This window comes from Pteropus medius, unplaced genomic scaffold, assembly GCF_902729225.1.
Source record: "Pteropus medius unplaced genomic scaffold, Ma_sr-lr_union100, whole genome shotgun sequence".
NCBI lineage: Eukaryota > Metazoa > Chordata > Mammalia > Chiroptera > Pteropodidae > Pteropus > Pteropus medius.
The window spans coordinates 7,976,477-7,995,380 of record NW_024344437.1 but is presented as its reverse complement, the minus strand read 5'-3'; the positions used below and the strand labels follow the sequence as shown (position 1 = coordinate 7,995,380).

The window sequence follows — 18,904 nt, the reverse complement described above, 5'->3', positions numbered from 1 at the left end:
AATCTCATTAGGAACTTTGCAGTTCTGTGGATGGCACCAAGCCTCTGTAAATCAGCGCAGTTCCTCCTCTCTCGTTCGCTGGGCCTCCTGCAGGTTCCAACTTCCAGTGTCTCCCACGTCCACATGTATCGTCCATCTCTACTGCCTGCTTCAGTCTTGCTTCTTGCCTCCTTAGCACTTTCAGACTCTGCTCTGTGGCTCTTCATTGCCATCCAGAAAAAATCCAGAATTCTTTAGACTGGCATTCGTGGCTTTACACGTGACTATTGCAGCTTCTCTGTCTAGACTTAATTGTGTGCTTAGAAACCCAGAGAGCATTATAGTTATGTCTTTGGATAGTAAAACCACTTAGCTGAAGACTGGCGGCTGGTAATTGACACAACTGGAAGCAGAACTCAGGTTTATTGGATGCCAGTGCTTCCCCCGACTCCCGTGTTTGTATTCTACCAGTCATTTCCTCCATGAGTTCTGTGTGGAGTGACTGCAACAATTCTTCAGGAACCTTCCTAGCTCCATGAGAGTCAGTGGCCATGCAGATTTGAACACCTGTTGGAGTCTAGCGGACTACATGCTGGGATAGGGTGGGGCCGACTGGGTTTAAACAGTGAGCAGTGAGGGTTGTGGCAGACGGAGCAAGGCTCTCCCCTTGCAGAGGAGGCAGATCCTGCTGTGCCGGGACCACCCTCGTGTTGCCAAGTCTTCCTCTCCTTTCCTCCCAGAGGAAACAGAGCTGGACTTGGGTGTGACGTTTCCAACTTTAACCATCATGCAAGTCAGATCCGATTGTACTCTGCTCTTAATGGATATGTTACCTGGTGTGGTTGCAGAGTGACATTTCCCTTTCAGAAGTAGATGAGTCCACTTTAAGCACCCAAGTTTTTCCAAGTTACTATTTCTTAAATTCTCCAAGTATACTTAGGAACTCTATTCCCTAATTTCAGCAGAGTTTGGTTTAAAATAGTTGTAAATTTTAAATAGACGTATCCCTTGATACATAATGTACTTCCTTCCCAATTTAAATATTTTGAAATAGGAATTGAATATGGACTTCTTGGGGCTAATGCACGCAAATATGTTTTTAAAAACACGAATGTTCACTCTTCAAAGTAATTGCTTAAAAATTAGTCTTATTGTTTCTCTCTTTGAGAGTAACATTTAAACATGGTTTCTTCTATAAACTTACAGGCTTATGATTAATGTAATATTCAGCAAACTAAGTACGTACTGTGTGCTAGCCAATATGGGAATATAAAGATGAAAATAGGCAAAAACTCTAGCATCTATAGACAAGAAATGGAATTTTTTCCTTGCAAATCACCTTATATAGTGAATTCATTACTTTTCTGTAAATTATCTAGGCCTATAAGTACATTTTTTTGATATCTGGCATTTATGTGTATAAGTACTTAGGTTAATGGAGCTTAAAACAGTTCAGTGATTATCAACATCTCTACCAAAAAATATCAGGGAAGGAGAGATAATTAGGAAATTAAAGCACAATTTACACCGTAAGCTCTTATTTTTAGAGATTTGTTGAGTTGAATTCCTGATTAAAATTAAGTTTCATGTGAAAGCACATTTGGTACGGCTCCCCTCTTGTTGCTTATCGTAGATGCTTGAGAACCCAGTGTATGTGTTCTTACAAGTCATCATGTGAATTACTTTTGATAGAGTAAAAATCAGAATAGAAGATTAAAACTTATATTAATGTTGGTATTTAAAATAATGTACTTGACTTTTTTTAGGGTAAAGAATTGTTCTCAGGACTTTAAAAAGGCAGCTGATCAGCTAACAGTTGGATTAGAACGTTCACCACCCACACACAGGACTGTTTTGAACCCATCAGCTGTAATGGCGGTATGAAAAATGTTACTTATGAAGTAAGATAAAGCCAGACATTTTTAGTTTGTCTCCAATGGCTCAACTTTCCTTTCAGTGTTATCTTATAATTATAGATTCTTTGGGAAGTAATATTCTTGGTATTTCCTTGTATGTAGCTTCTTCCCTTCGAACCTAGTTATTGAATCCACATTCTATGAAATGTGTATAAAGTACATGTTTCTAAATTCTAAAATCACTTAGAATTTTAATGGCATCCAAAAGGGCTACTGGCCTTTGCTGTTGATGATGATATTTTTGTTGGAAAATTGAGTTTTACCTGTTAATACACTTGATAACTTTAAATAATGCATTTTTTAAATTCAAGATCAGAAATAGGGCAAACTCCAAAATGCTGTTGAATAACATATTCAGTCTTTTTGTTAAGGAGATCTTTAGTGGACTGGGGGAAGAGAAAGAACACTTAATCTTACTATCTTTTACTTGAAATTGAAATCTTAACATAGCCAATTTATATTTTTTTCCTTAAACTGTTAATTTTTACATGTGTACATTTATTGCCATGATAAAATTTTCAAGGCAGTTTTCAATTTCAAAATGGTTATAGGACATAATCTTATTTTTTCAAAAAGATATGTAAAAAAAATCTGGAATGCTATAGCCAGAACTTGAAAATGTTAATTTTTTTTAATCCTTGGGTAAGTAGGATTAACAGTATTATTTTTCTTGCATGTTTTCAGATTTCTGTAGTGAGTCTATGTTACTTTTGTAATCAGAATGATAGCTTGATGTTTTTATGACTAATATATCTAAGTATCTATTTTTATATTTTACATTTGTATGTGGTCTTCCCCTTTTTAGGAGACGAAAACTGCAGAAGAAATTGATGAAGCATTGAAGATAGCAGGCAATAATTTTGAACAATTAAGTATTGCTGTCAATGTAAGCACTTTGAATTATTAAATTTTCATGATTTAGGGTATGTTCTCTTTATATGTGTATGTTCGGATGCATTATCATGGAGTTAGAGCTTAGCACTGAATTAGTAAGCACAACAATCTAAAGACAGAGAAAAGTACAACAGAATGGAAACCCCTTGGCCCTCTGGTGGCGTCGTGCTGGCTGCCTGCCAACATCCCAGCTCCAGCAAGCAACCGCGATTTCTTCTTCTCCGAACTGAATTTTGTCCCAGAAGCTTCCTAACACTGCTTGTTATTTGGCTGTGTGCCCTTACACAAAGAGTCTTATTCTCTTCTCTCCCATTCCCCACCCCTCGAAGGAGAGACTCATTTGGTGACAGAACAAGCAACAACAAATTTACAACCAAGCCCGTCAAAAGGTTATAGCTGAAATAGGAGTTAAGACTTCAACATATGAATTGGGGGGACACAGTTCAATCGGAAACGGTGTGCCCTCTGTCCCCCAGATTCATGTCCTTCTCACATGCAGAACACATTCACTCCACCCCAACTCAGTCTTAACCTGTTCCAGCAGCGACTCTGAATCTAAAGTCTCATCTAAATATCTTCTAAGACAGGTATGGGTGCGAGTCAGGGTCTGACTCATCCTGGGGCCAAATTCCTCTCTGAATCTGTAAAACTGGATAATAAATAATTTGCTTCTAAAAATACAGTGGTGGGACACGCACAGGACAGACATGCCCATCCAGAATGGAGAAACTGGAGAGAAAGAAGGGGTCACAGATCTCAAACAACAATTCTTTGTTTAGAAATGGAAAGAAGTATGTGGAGTAGTTAATATTAAAAAATAATAATTGGATTAAAATAATATGTTTTAAATATAAGGAATACCACCAGAGAGAAATTGAGCTATTTAAAATGACTCGTTTGCTGTAATGATAAAAAAAAGATAAGAAAGAAGTTTGGAAACTTAGCGGATTTTCTAGGCCTTTGCCAGTTTATCAGTAGACAGTGCTCAAAAAGATGTGACCTTGCAGATGGGTACCAGGATTTAAACTTGAACCTTGTGACGTTCCATTTTTATCTAATCTCCTCTTGTGTTATTATTTTAAAAACTCCAAAATGCATTTTGTATTTTCAAAATTATGTTGAATAGTATAATTTCTACAAAATAAAAATACCAAATTAGGTTTTTGTATTGTTCTTCCCAGATGCTGGAACACATACACAGTCAAACACAAGAGAAGACAGTCAGCCTTTTAGAGGTTCTGGAGAAACAGTTTGACCAACTTTTTACTTCTCTAGATTCCAGGTAATAACTTAAAAATATAGACACAATGAAACTGGAGTTGTAACAATAACCTGACATTTTGTTTCTTTATAGAGATTGAAGTAATGAGTAATTTTTAAACAAATTTGGAAGGTAATGAGTGATCTGTACAGGCTAAAGTTTACAACTTTAAAATGAGAAACAATTTGTACATTTTTTTTATTTGGTCTATTTTGCATTCTAGTCCCAAAGCTAAGTGTTAAATAAGCTTCTTTATCAAAGCAGCACAGAAAATTATTTGCAAAATCTGAATCCATGTTGTAGAATTCAACTTATTAGGGAAATGCAACCATTTGCTTATACATAGTTACATTATTTTTCATGTTTATTTGCATCAGAGCAAATAGTACTCTAATATTCATTTCCAAACAAATACTGTACAGTTATTTGTATATATATCCATTACTTTTTGAAAAAACTTTTTGATACATGTGATCTTTAATGATCTTAATCACATTTCGCATTCGAAGAAACAGAATCATGAATGTTGTGATACGCCCAAAGAAATACATTAGAAATGGTACTCATCCTTTTGACTCTTCGTTCTTTTTTTTTTTTTTTTGTCTCATTAGAATGCCTAGAACGCAGGCTCAGTAAATGCAGTGTCAGTGAATCAGTTGATGTTCTTTATTCCACATTGATGCTGTCTCTTACATGGTTTTTAATCATAATATTAAGCAATGGGTCATGTGGACGCATTTATTTTACAGTTTTTATAGTAATAAAATACACATGACAAAGTTTCCCTTTTTTAACCATTTTTAAGTGTACAGTTTAGTGGCATATGGTAATTCTATGTTTAAGTTTCTGAGGAAACACCAAGCTGTTTTCTTCTATGGCTACACACTTTACCTGCCCACCAGCTGTGCACAGTGTTCCAGTTTCTCCATATCCTCATGAACAGTGTTATCTTCTGTTTGTTTGTTTTTTTTTTTTTTTTGGGGGGGGTTGATTGTGTCCCAATAGGTATGAAATAATATCTCATTGTGATTTTGATTTACATTTTCCTAATGGCTATTACTAGTAATGCTGCAGTGAACATAGGGGTGCATATGTTGATTTACATTTTCCTAATGGCTATTACTAGTAATGCTGCAGTGAACATAGGGGTGCATATGTTCAAGGTAGTGTTTTTGTTTTCTTCGTATAAATAACCAGAAGTGGAATTGCTGGATTGTATGGTTTTTAATTTTTTGTTTTCAGTTTATAATTTTTTGAGGAACCTCCACATTGTTTTCCATAGTAGTTACATGAATTTACAGTCCCACCAACAATGCACGAGGGTTCCCTTTTTTCCACATCCTTGCCAGCACTTGCTGTTTGTACATTTATTAATGATGGGCATTCTGACGGGTGTAAGGTGATACTCATTGTGGTTTGGTTTTGCATTTCTCTGATGATTAATGATGTTGAGCATCTTTTCATAGGTCTGTTGACCATCTATCTGTATGTCTATTAAGGCCTTCTGTCCATTTTTTAATTGGAATGTGTGTTTGTTTTTCTGGTGTTGAGTTGTATGAGTGCTCATTTTTGAACTGGATAATTTATTTTGTTAGATTATAGAGTTCTTTGTATATTATTGATATTAATCTTTTATCAGATGTATCATTTTCAGGTATTTTTCTCTTGTAGAAGTTGTCTTTTCACTCTCGTGATAGCATTATTTGATCCACAGAAGTTACTGATAAAGTCCAATTTATTTTTTCTTTTGTTGCCTGTACTTTTTGGGACGCATCCAAGAAATCATTGCCAAATTTAACATCAAGAAGCTTTCCCCGTTTTCGTCTAAGAGTTTTATAGTTTTAGCTCTGAATTTCAATTAGGTCTTTGATTCATTTTGAGTTTATTGTCGTATGTGGCGTAAGGGAGGGATCCAGCTTCATTCTCTTCCACGTGGATATCCAGTTTTGCCAGCAGCATGTGTCGAAAAGATGGTCTTTTCTCCATTGAGTTGTCTCAGCACGCTTGTCAGAACTCAGTTGACCTATGTGAAGGTTTATTTTGGGGTGCTCTGTTCCATTGCTGTCTGTCCTTACGCCCGCAGCACACTGTTTTGATGACCGTAGCTTTGTAGTGAGTTTTGAAATCAGGATGTGTGAGTCCTCCAACCTTGTTCTCCTTTTTCAAGATTGTTTTGTCAGTTTGGGGTTCTTTGAGACTCCTTGTGACCTTTAGAATGGGATTTTCTATTCTTCATGAGACATCATCGGGATCTTGATAGGGACACACTGAATTGTAGATGCTTTGGGTGGTGTTTGCATCTTAATAATGTCATGTCTTCCATTCCATGAACGTGGGCGTCTTTCCATTTATTTTTTGTCATCTTTAATTTCTTTCAGCAGCGTGTGTAGTGTACAGTAAATGTGCAAGTCTGTTGCCTTCTTGGTTAAATGTATTCCTTAGTATATTCTTTTTATTATATTTTAAAGGAATTGTTTTCTTAATTTCCTTCAGTGTTCATTGTTAGTATATAGAAATGCATCTGATTTGTGTGTTGATTTCATAGTCTACATTTTTGCTGAACTCCTTAATTAGAACTTCTAGTATAGTTATGGCATCTTTAGGGTTTTCTGCATATGAGATCATGTCACCTGCAAAAAAGATAATTTTACTTCTTTTCAAATTTGTGTACCTTTTCATTCTTTTTTTGCATATTTCTGTGGCTAAAACTTAGAATAGTATTTTAAAGAGCAGTGCAAAAGCACACGTCCTCATCTGGTACCTGGCCTTAAGGAAAAGCTGCCAGCCCGCCATCTAACATAACGCTGAGCATGGGTTTTTCACGTATTGCTTTTATTATGTAGATGTAGTTTCCTTCAATTCTTAGTTTATTGACTATTTTTTTTATCATGAAAGTGTGTTGAAATATGTCATATCCTTTTTTTGCATCTTTCGGGAGGCTCATGGTTTTTACTTTTTCTTAATGTGTATAACATTAATTGATTTTTGTATATTGAATCATCTTTGCATTCCAGGAATAAATCTCACTTGGTCATGATGTATTGTCCTTTTAGTATGCTGCTGAGTTCAGTTCACTAGATTTTGTTGAGGGTTTTGCATTGGTACTCAGATACTGGTCTGTAGTTCCCTTCATTTTCATACGGCCTTGGTAATGCCGGCCTCATAGACTGAGTCAGGAAGTGTTTCTGCCCCTTATGTTTTTTAGAAGGCTTCGATGAGGATTGGTATTAATTTTTCATTAAATATTTGGTAGAATTCACCAGTGGAAGCCATCTAGTCCAGGGCTTTTCTTTGGAGGTTTTGATTACTGATTCAGTCTCTTTACTTTTCTCTGCCAACTTTAGATTTAGTTTGTTCTTTTTTTAGTTACTAGGGTGTAAACTTAGGTTGTTGGTTTGCCATCTCTTTTTGAATGTGTTTACAGTTATTTCCCTTTTAGCTCTGCTTTCATTGTTTCTCATTTTGTTTGCTTTCATTTGTCTCAGGGTGTTTTCCTAGTGATATTTTTCCTGGACCTATTTGTGTTTAGGAGTATCTTATTTAATTTCCACATACTTATAATTTTCCAGTCTCCTTCTGTTATTGAGTTCTACTTTCCATTGTGACCAGAAAAGGCACTTTATATGCTTTCAGTCTTTTAAAATTTATTAAGACTTGTTTTTTGACCTAACACATGGTCTAACCTGGAGAATGCTCCATGTATACACAAGGAAAATACGTATTCTCTGTTGAGTGGTGTATTTTCTGTGTGTCTCTCAGGTCCAATTGGTTTATAATGTTAAGTAATTTGTTTTCTTATTGATACTCTGTGTGATTTTTCTGTCCATTATTGGAAGTTGTATATTGAAGTCTCACTATTGTAGAGAGTGCTTTGTTTCTCTCTTTAATTCTGTCACTGTTAGCTTCATATATTCAGAACTCTTATATTCAGTGTGTACATTGTTGTAATTGTTATATCTTCCTGTGAATTGACCCTTTTGTCAATATAATGTTCTTCTTTGTCTCTTGTAATAGTTTTGACTTAGTCTGTTTAGTCCGATGTTAATATAGCCACCCTAACTCTGTTTTGCTTACTGTTTGCATGGAATATCTTTTTCTATACTTTCACTTTTAATCTATGTGTGTCTTTAGATCTAAAGTGAATCTCTTATAGACCTGAGTATATGCTATCAGTTTTTAAAAATCTGTTCTTCTGTTCTACTTTTTTTGATTTGGAAGTTTAATCCATTTACATTTAAGATAATTACTGATAAAGAAGGACTTATTTTTTCCATGTTTATATGTCTTATAGCTTTTTTTTTCTCATTCATTTCCTGTATTTCTACCTTCCTTTCTTTTTACTTTTTCTGTAGTGATACATTTCGATTCTCTTCTCATTTATTTTTTGCATATTCTGTAGTTAATTTCTTTGTGGTTACCTTGAGTATTACATATAACCCTCTAAAGTTAAAACACTCTATTTTGGATCCATACCAGCTGGCTTACTCGTTTACACCTCCATCCTCTTTATTTTGTTGTCACAATCGCATCTGTGGACATTGTATACTCATTAACATAGCTTAGTCATTTTATGTATTCGTCCTTTAAATGCTATAGAAAAGAAAAAGTGGAGTTATAAACCAAAATTACAATCATACTAGATTTTATATTTGCCCATGTATTTACCTTTACCAGAAATACTTATTTTTGTATGGCTTTGAGTTATTGTCTGGCTTGCTTTCATTCTAATTCAAAGGATGCCTGTTAGCATTTCTATAGAACACATATTGGTAATGACATCAGCTTTTACCTGGGAATATTTTAATTTCTCCAAGTTTTTGCAAGATAGTTTTGCTAGGTTGAGAGTTCTCAGCTGTCAGTTTTTTTCTTTCTACACTTGAAGTATGTCATCCCACTGCCTCTGGCCTCTGGGGTTTCTGGTGAGAAATAAGCTGATAACCTGAGGATCCCTTGTATAGGACAGATCTCATCTCTCTTGCCACTTTTAAGATTCTCTGTCTTTTGACAGTTTGATTATACTGTGTCTCAGTATGGGGTCTCTGCTTAGATTTCTTTGAGTTCTTGGATTTGTAAATTCATGTGTTTTTTTCTAATTTTGGAAGTTTTTAGCAATTATTTCTTCAAATAATCTCTCTGTCCCTCTCTTCTCCTTTGGGACTATTATAATGCACATGTTGGTCCTCTTGAAGGGTGTCTGTGAAGTTTCTTCAGCTCCGTTTACTCCAACAATCTTTGTTCTTTCTGTTCCTCAGACTCAGTAATTTCAGTGGTCCTATATTCAAGTTTACGGATTTTTATTCTTGCTCAGATATGCAGTTGAACCCCTGTAGTGGATTTTTCCTTTCAGTTATTGTACTTTTGAGCACTGGATTTTCCATTTTATAATTTCTGTCTGTTGATTTTCACATTTTGGTCCTTTTTTGTTTTCTGATTTCCTTTGTATATCTAATGTTTTGTTGGAAATTGGGCACAGCAGCCTCTGTCAATCATTACAAACTGGCTCTTCACTGAGGAACTGAGCATGCTTTGAGCCTTGGCACAGCCTGACGTGAAGGTTTCTGGGGTCCTTGGGTCCTTTCTGAGCACGTGTCTTGTCGGGGTCTGAGTGTGGTTTTTTCGATTCTCTTGTATACATGGCTGCTTTTCAGTGTTTTAATTTCCCAAAGAGTCTTACTTAGGCTTCTCCTATCAGCCTCAAATGGTCTATTGTATGTCTTTACCTGTGATCTCTTGCCCAGGTGTCTGCAGGTCTTGGTCTTCTTGCAGCCTTCGTAAGCAGTGCTCACTGCTTCTCACGCCTGAGCTCCAAATCAGGTGAAACAGACTAGTTCTTTAGGTAGCCCCCAGACAAATTAGGATGTTGAGAATAAAGTCTGCTGTTCCCTCTGGTTTGAGAGAAGGATTGAGAACGGTGCTGCTGCCTTCAGACTAAAACCGTACCGCGGCTGGGCAAGGACAAGTAAAACACCGCATTTCCTGTTGTTTTGAGTGTGGGTTTTTATTGGTTGGGCATTTGCATGGTCGTTGTATACCTTTCTCTATTTTCCAGAGTTCCTGTAAGATTATTTTTATCATTTTTCACATGTTTTTTAATATCTCTGTTGGAGAGCGAGGGCCTAAGTCTCCCAATCTGCTATTTTGTTGACATGACTACACAGGCATGAGTTTTTGGGAACCATATTAGATCTTACAAAATGGCCATTTTTTTTCCCTAAAGAAAAGATTTTCAGGGATTATGTATACAATTACTGAAAGGTTTTTGTAATACCTTTTTATCTCCAGAGCCTATGTCACATTCTCGTTAATCTTCAGTGTGGCAAACTCTTTTTTTGAGGCCAGATTTGATTTTGAGGAAATAATGAAAAGACACTTGAATAAAATGAGTGACTTTAGACACTGCAATTTTTGGTACAAAATTTTTAAGTTCCATTATGTAATTCTGCCATAGGTCCAAAAAGAGTTTTGAGTAATGAGGTACCATTAATGAAGGAATAATCTGTATAGCCTTCCTAAGTGATTACTTTGAAGGTTATAATTAATTAATACCTAAGTTATGGTCTGGTGGTCTCTTTTAAAATATTTTTTATTCATGTAAAATATTATTCATGTATTCATGTGTCTTGATAGAAATTTTGAAATGTCCAGGTAGATTCTATTGAGAAATGAGTACAAATGTGTCTTTGTAATGGCACAAGTGACTGCAGGATAGCGAAGATTTCTGTTTTGGGTGGAATTACCTAGGATCTGTCTTAACCTTGCAATTCCGTGACACTGTATCTGTGACATAACTATAACCTAGAAAATTTGATTTTTCTTTAGTTATACATACATAGCTTTCAATTGTAATACGTTTAAGTTCAAATGAATGCCTCATTTAACCATGTTAAGTTCATAAACTAGCAAAATTACCCTTTTATATCGTTGTTACTATAAATTAACTTTCATGTAAATGTGTATGAAATTTTTCAAATAACTTTGGGATCTTATATAAAGGAAAAAGAACTTGTGTGAAGAAGTAGTAAGAAATACAGATGATTATTTATCACATGTAATAATGGCTAAAAATTACATTGAAGAGAAAAAAAATGATTTGGATGCAGCTATGAAGATAGCAAAAGAATTAAAATCAGCACCTTCTCTAAGGACTTATTGTGACCTGAATCAGGTAATTTTAATAGTTCATCATGTGAGTTATTTCTGAAGTAGTTTATTTTACAAGTTTTCGATATATTTAAGAATTAACAAGAACATGTTTTTCAGATTGTCTTAACTTGTATTGACAACAATTTAGAATTCTTAGCTGTTTGAATTCTAAGACAAACATTAATAAATTTGTTTAGCCTTTTATTATTATTTACCACTTAGATAAATGTTATAATAAGGTTTTTATAACACATGATCTGAGAACAGATAGGATGACTGACTTGAAAGTTGATGCTTTTAGGACATTTGAATAAAAAGTCAGGACAAATAAAGGTTACAAACTAAATGGGATTCTGTTTTCTTTTCATAAACAGTTTAGGTGTGACTTTCAGCTCTTGACTTAAAAGTTTAATTCAAGATCCCAAAGGTTTCCTCCTTTCCCCCTCTTGCTTCCCCAAATGTGAAGGTCAAGAGACAAGGTGCTTCAGCTATGTCCTGTCCTCTAATTGTGTGCGAGGGAGCAGAGTTGGGCAAAAGTATAGAAACGTGTTTCCTAGGAGATGGTTTGGCAGGATGGGGTTAACCGTGGGTCCTCTTCGATAATTCCTACCTGGTGCCCTTGGGCAGCAGGTCGTGCTCTGTCTTTGGGTCCCCAGTGCTTCATTTCCCGTCTGTAATCAGACGTTGTGATTGAACTGAGGTACAAAATAGAAGCCATTGGTTTACCTGCTCCAGAGTCTCTAAATGAAAGAAGAGTTTGCCACTGTCTTGCGTGCCACTGTGTTCCAGCTTCAGTTCTGAACCAATAATAGTCGTTTCCTGTGCGTTCCACATGAGGCATTAGGAGATGAAGAAAAGTGGTAAGACTTGACCTTTAGCTTCATTAGGAAGGTGGGCAAAAAAAATTTGAGGACAGCAGTGCAGGTCCAAATTTCCTCTGATCATGTAGCTTTGACTCATTTATTACCTAGTGCCTTTTATTGTTGTTATATGTTAAAACATACCTCTAAAAGATTTTAAAGCCCTTTTAGGGGAAAAAGTTATACTTATTTGCATCCCTTCCTTTGAGTGCCTAAAATAAAACCTTGAACACATTAATTAGTGAAATACTTGAAGGTATAGTTTTCCTTCTAAAATCTTACTCTGTTTCAACAATAGTTATTAAAAAGAAAATTCACATATGAGTAACACTTTTCTTCTGATTCCAGATTATCCGGACTTTGAAATTAACATTTGAGAGTGAATTGTCACAATTTAGGACTCTAAAACTAAGGAATTCTCCCAGGTAAGTAAGTTATATTTCAGGAAAACATAGTAATCAAGTATAAAAATGTATCAGTGCCTAGACTACTAAAGTAGCAAATAATCATAAATTGATAATTCGGTTCACAAATGTTTCCCAAGTTAGCAACCAAATTAAAATCAGTGTAACTTATGATAAGTAACAAAGTTATTTGAATATTCTATCTTTTACAGTTTTTAGTGTCCACAACTGATTTTTATTTAGAGATAATAATAAACTTGTACTAGAACATTTACTTATGTTAGTGTTTATTTTAGGTTGAATATGAATTGCAGTGAGATTATCTGTATGTTCAACAATATGGTAAAGATTGAATTTGAAGACTCAACAAAGTAAGTATAAGAATGACAACAAATTGCATCCTCACAAGACGGCGTAGAGGGTAGTGGCTGTGCAAGCCTCCTATTGCGACCACATCAAAATTATAACAAAACTGCAGAGCAACCAGCGTGCAGAGTCACCTGAGGGCTGGCTGAACAGAAGCCCTACAACTAGGGACAAAAATAACAGGTCACCTCAAGCCAATAGGAGGGTCAGAGACAGGAACCGTGAATCCCACAACCATGAGCAGCCATCGAGCATCGGGAGGGCTGTCTTGGCTGTGGGGCCTCCTCCCCCACCTGAGGAACGAGGGGTCCTGGTCACACACCGGGATCCCCAGCCCAGGGTTCCAGTGCTGGGAAGAGAAGTCCCCACCACCTCCGGCTGTGGCGGCTGAGTGAGAGGAGGGCTGTGGGAAGTGGGACCTTCCTCTTAGGGGCCTGCCGGCCTAACTCACTGCTAGACTCGCCGCTCTGAGCTCCCTTGTTGGGGCAGCTGCTCGAGGGGTGCCAGGGACATGCGGGGAGGTGCAGAGCTGATGGGCTTCAGGGCCAGGGCTGGAGGGGTGGCTGGCTCCCGGGCAGAGGTACAGGCAGAAGCCACTGTCCCTTTGTTGAACCCTACCCTCTCCCAGCCTGCAGACGCAGGCGCCAACAACCTGGATAACACAGGTCGCTCTGCCCAGGGGATTCCCTGAGACCCCACCCCTCACAATGTGAGGGCCCACGCAGGCTGCTTCCAGTGGTTTATTCCCTGCAAATGGGCTGTCTTGGCTCCTGCTCGGACTTTCTTAAAATCCCTCAAAGTCTCATAAAACCCAGGCAGCAGCACCTGGCCTTGGCGGGCCCGGACTTCTTGCTGAGCAAGCCCAAACCCTGCACTGGTGGCAGCCAGCCTCGGTTTCTGACCTGGCCCCTTGAGGCACCTTTAAGCCCAGCATGAGTGGCAGCCATCTGACTCTTAGCAGGTGGCCTCAGAGGTACACAGGCTGTGGCTGAACTTGGCCTGCAGCCGGACCCCTCCTCAGGATTGTGCCACCAGGCCCCACAACACACCCACTACACGAAGCCACTCTACTAAGACCGGGAGACTTAGGAGCCCTACCTAACACATGGAAGTAGACACAGGGAGGCAGCCAAAATGGGGACACAAAGCAGCATGGCCCACATGAAAGAACAGAACAAAGCTCCAGAAAAAGCTCACCGAAATGGAAACAAGCAATCTACCAGATGCAGAGTTCAAAACACTTGTTGTAAGGATGCTCAAGGAACTTAGGGGAAAAGCAGATGAACTCAGTGAGAACTTTAACTTTCCATAAAAAAGGAAATGGAAAGCAGCAGGGAGCGAGCCAGTCAGAAACGAAGAATACAATATCTGAGATGAGCACATTAGAGAGAATCAATAGAGTGGATGCAATGGAGAATCGAATCAGTGACATAGAAGTTGGGGATGCAGAGGGCACCCAGTCAGAACAGCAGCAAGAAAAATCCAAAAAAATGAAGATAGTTTAAGGAGCCTCTGGGACGACGTCAAGTGTTACAACGTTGGCATTATAGGGGTACCAGAAGGAGAAGAGAGAGAGAGGAACTGAAAACCTATTTGAAGAAATAATGACAAAAAATGTCCCTAACCTGGTGAAGGAAATAGACATACAACCCCAAGTTCAGAGAGTCCCAAACAAGATGAACCCAAAAAGGCCCACACCAAGGCATAATTAAAATGCCAAAGGTTAAATTCAAAGAGCAAATCTTAAAAGCAGCAAGAGAAAAGCAATTACCTACAAGGGCGCTCCCATAAGACTGGCAGCCAATTTCTCAAAAACTTTGCAGGCTAGAAGGGACTGGCACAAAATATTCAAAGTGATGAAAAGCAAGGACCTACAAGTAAGATTACTGTACCCAGCAAAGCTGTCATTTAGAGTCAAAAGACAGATAAAGAGCTTCCCAGACAGAAAGCTAAAGGAGTTCACCACCACCAAGCCAGTACTATAGGAGATATTAGAGAGACTTCTTTAAGAAGAAAAAAATATATATCAAAAATATGAATAAAGAGTGGCAATTACTACATATCTATCAGCAAGTACTTCAAATGAAAAAGAAATGCTTCAATCAAAAGATAAGGTGACTGAATGGATAAAACAAGAACCTTACATATGCTGCCTGTAAGAGACTCACTTCAGATTAAAAGACACAGACTAAAAGTAATGGGATGGAAAAAGATATTTTATGATGGACCTAAAAGGTATTGTGCTGAGTGTAGTAAGTCAGAGGAAGAGAAATACCATATGATTGTACACATAAGTGGACTTTATAGCAGTGGTCCCCAGCCTTTGTGCCACCAGGGACCGGTGCTCCTATGAGAATCTGATGCCTGATCTGAGGCGGAGCTGAGGCGGTGATGCTGATGCTGGAGAGTGGCTGCAAATACAGATTAAGTTTCGCTCGCTTGCTTGCCACTCACCTCCTGTGCGGCCCAGTTCCTAATGGGCCACGGACAGTTACTGATCCATGGCCCAGGGCTTAGGGACTCCTCTAAAGAACAAAATAAACAAAAAAACAAACTCATAAATACAGAGAACATTTTTAGGATTACCAGGTGGGAGGGGGGTTGGGAAGGTTGGTGAAAAGGGAAGGGATTAAGAAGTACAAACTGGCAGTTACAAAACAGTCACGGGGATAGAAGTATAGCATAGGAATATAGCCAATAATGCTGTGTTAACTGTGGTGTCAGAGAGGTACTGCATTTATGGGAGTGATCACTTTGTGAGTTATATAGATATAAATCACTATGCCGTGCACCTGAAACTAATACAATGTTGTGTGCCGAGTATAAGTGAAAAATATTGTCAAAAAAAAGGAATCACAACAGAACCACCTCAGAAAAAGGCAATATATGATGAGCATCTGACAGCCTAAGAGAGAAAAATTGATGCTTAGTGTAGTATGTATGATTCAAAAGTTGAAAATAATATAAAGGGCAAAAGTTTCTATCACTTATATCCTATGTAAAATATTTAAGAATTCAGAGGCCTAGAAGGGATTGGTATTCAATGTTATACGTGTCAGAGTTGTTTTTGAGCCTCATTCATTCAGCCAGCATTGATCAGACTCTGTACCAGGCCTCACACCCTGACTGCTGAGATACCTGTCAGAGAAGTTACAGTCGAGGATGACACACGAGAATGGCAGAGCGCGTTCCTGCTGTGGTGTTATGTGCAGAATTCAATGGAGACGCAAAGGAAGGGAACAGTCGGTTTTTCGGGGTAACGGGACCTGGAAAAGGATGTCATTTTCCCTCATGCGTGAAAATGAGTAGCAATGGGAATGGAGGACAAAAGGGAAGTGGGCATCCCAGCAGCAAGAAGCGCCTGGGCGATGGATGCCATGCTGCGCGCAGGGACCCGCACAGGCGGAGAGCACGCGGAGGCTGAGTCCTGGATGCTGCTGCTGCTGCTGCGCAGAGGCATCTGGACATTATCTCCTAGACCCGTGCTGTCCAGGGTGGCAACCACTAGCCGCAGGTGGCCATTTAAATGTAAGCATAAACTAAATACTTTGAGAAATCGAGCTCCTCAGTTAACACTGGCCACATTTCAAGTGCTCGGTGGCCATGTGTGGCTGGAAGCCGCCACATCAGACAACACGGCACATTTTTATGGTTGCCAGAAGGTCTCCTGGGTGGCACAGCTGTAGACAGCAGAAGACCAATGGGAGATCTTCAGCTTGACAGTGCAAACAAGTAGGCTCCATTTTTGTAAGTTACTTCCGTGACCATTTAGAGGATTATTTGGAAGAGCATGAGGCTGGAAGCCAAAAGATCAATTGGACTGTTTTGTCAATAGTCTCAGCAAATGATGAGAAACCAAATGTAGGTGGTGATGCTGGCAGTGAAAGGTCAGGCAAGTGCCAGATGGGGAGTCGGTAGGACTTAGTGCTGGTGTGAGCATGGGGGACGAGGGTGGGGAAGTGTCCCCACCAGTTTACAGGCCCGGCTTTGGCATTAAGGTCAGGGGTCCTGGGATTAACCACCAGGACTGGGAGTGCAGGAGGACAGTTGAGAGGGCCAGATGGTGGATGTGCCAAGTGACCGTTGTCCACTACATATCTAGGAGAAGTGTCCACATGGCAGTGGCTGTACGTGCTGGGGCTTAAGAAGATGTCTTGGACTTGATTCTAGGTTCAGGAGTCAGAATATCGGTGTTGTAGAAACTCCCCCAAAAAGTAAGACATCCCCCAAGAAACATCAGTCAGTTCACCACCACAGAGGACTGAGCGGAGTCCAGCCCACAGTTTTGTAAGCTCAGAAACAGATGTGAGCAGATTCACGCTGAGCTAGGAAAACTCATAGGAGGTTCACAAAACTAATGAAGCGAGAATGCCCTTTTACTAACTCAGAGGGCAGGGGCTGGGATCCTGCTGCGGGCATTCTCTTCCAGTATCCAGACAGACACAAGAAGCCAGATTGTCAGCCTCGAGGTGCTTTGTCGCAGTCTTGTTTGGAATACAGGGAGTAAGATTAAATAGCCTAGCAGCACCAGGCCTGGAGAGCCTGCTGCGTATCTTGCCCCACAGAGAGGACCTTGCGGAGTGCCTGTCCCTTGCCCAGTGTGGAGCCCCGGCCCACGTCTGCCTCTGACTTCAGTGTTCAAGCTCCTGCGGATAATCATTTCTCAATCAATACCCTCTCTTAGACGTCATCATAACTTGAATATAGTTACCATCGAATATTTTTAATATCAAAAGCATTCTAAGAGTCTATTGATCTTAAATTTAACTCAGTATTAAGATTTTTCCTAGTTTTTAGGGAAAGCGTCACCATAATCTGCATCTACTGATGACAGGTGGTAATTTGGACAACATATTTATCCAGTGAGAGCTGGTATTGAAGTAAATCAAGGACAGTACCCTAGAAAAATAAGGATTTTAGGACAGGGAAAGAGTAACCTGTAATAAACAAAAAAATGAAGAAGGAGCAGGCAGAAGCCCAAAGACAGTGGCATTCTAGCAGCCAGGGAGGGGTTTATGAGACCGAAGCTAGGCGACAGTGTTAGATGTCTTAGTGAGGTCAGGTGAGAGTTATAAGATGAAACGTTCAAATCGCAAACCATGTGCACATGTGTCCTCCAAAGGTGTCCAACCTTTGTTCAACTTGTACTGACTTGGCTTGCATCAAGTGCACGTCCTCTGTTGGAAGAGACAGATGAGGTGTCACTGCTGAATCCATTTGCCTTCGTCGGTTCTTAGGTCTGAAATGCTTCTTAAATGATGGTCTGTGATGAAGCTGAATCCATCTAAATACAAGCTTTTGAAACCCAGACTCATTTCTTTGATAGAATTTCCATACTCGCAGATTGGGTAGCCTAAATCGGTGTGGATATGTGAAGACGATAGAAAAATATGGATAAACAGAGTAAATAACCAGCCGTGGGTTAGAGGGCCATTGAGTAGTCGTACCCAAAGGATTCAGACTAAGGGCAATTTCTAGCCAAGGCAGAGGCTTCTAATCATTTGGTCAGGATTGTACTTTTCACTGTTTCCTACACTTTATTTTTAAGCCTGTGATTAAAAGAATAAATAATCTTAACATAATTTATCCCATTTGCCCCGTGAATACTCACTGACAGCACTGCGGCTGCAACGTTTACCTTGAGATAACTCGCGGATCACAGTTGTAACCTCATCCCCAGTGTTTGCCATATATCTCCTATGCTTTTCAGAGAATTACATCAAAACAGGATCAATGCAGTCGGAACAGCTCGTTTGGACAGAAAACAGATGCCAAATGATCTGACAAAAAGAATTGCAAAGGGGATGAGTGTAGCGAGATTCTGTGGTGAACTTACGGCACTGAAATGCCAAGGAGGTGACAGTGTTGTCAACATTCCACAATGGCACTGTGGTTGAAGTAGACAACAGAATTGGAAAGAAAACTAGGAAGCCGTGTGTCATTTTGGATTATAACGAGCACGTGGGAGCAGCGATCTCGGCTGATCAGACGCTCACTTCTTAGCCAACTGAGCGCAAAAGGCACAGGTTTGGGTATAAGACGTTCGCGCCACCTTCTACACATTACAGTGCTGAACTCCTG

The 18,904-nt window shown here is 39.0% G+C and overlaps 1 protein-coding gene across 1 annotated transcript in view; it reads left to right on the top strand.

The window, feature by feature from the left end:
• Nucleotides 1–18,904, top strand: part of RNF17 (ring finger protein 17) — a 77,254-nt gene that overhangs the window by 7,593 nt on the left and 50,757 nt on the right. Inside the window, exons 4-9 of the mRNA XM_039873074.1 lie at nucleotides 1,746–1,857; nucleotides 2,701–2,781; nucleotides 3,971–4,071; nucleotides 11,044–11,215; nucleotides 12,402–12,478; nucleotides 12,754–12,828. Of these exons, the coding sequence (XP_039729008.1) occupies nucleotides 1,746–1,857; nucleotides 2,701–2,781; nucleotides 3,971–4,071; nucleotides 11,044–11,215; nucleotides 12,402–12,478; nucleotides 12,754–12,828 (618 nt within the window). The remainder of the gene's footprint in view (nucleotides 1–1,745; nucleotides 1,858–2,700; nucleotides 2,782–3,970; nucleotides 4,072–11,043; nucleotides 11,216–12,401; nucleotides 12,479–12,753; nucleotides 12,829–18,904) is intronic.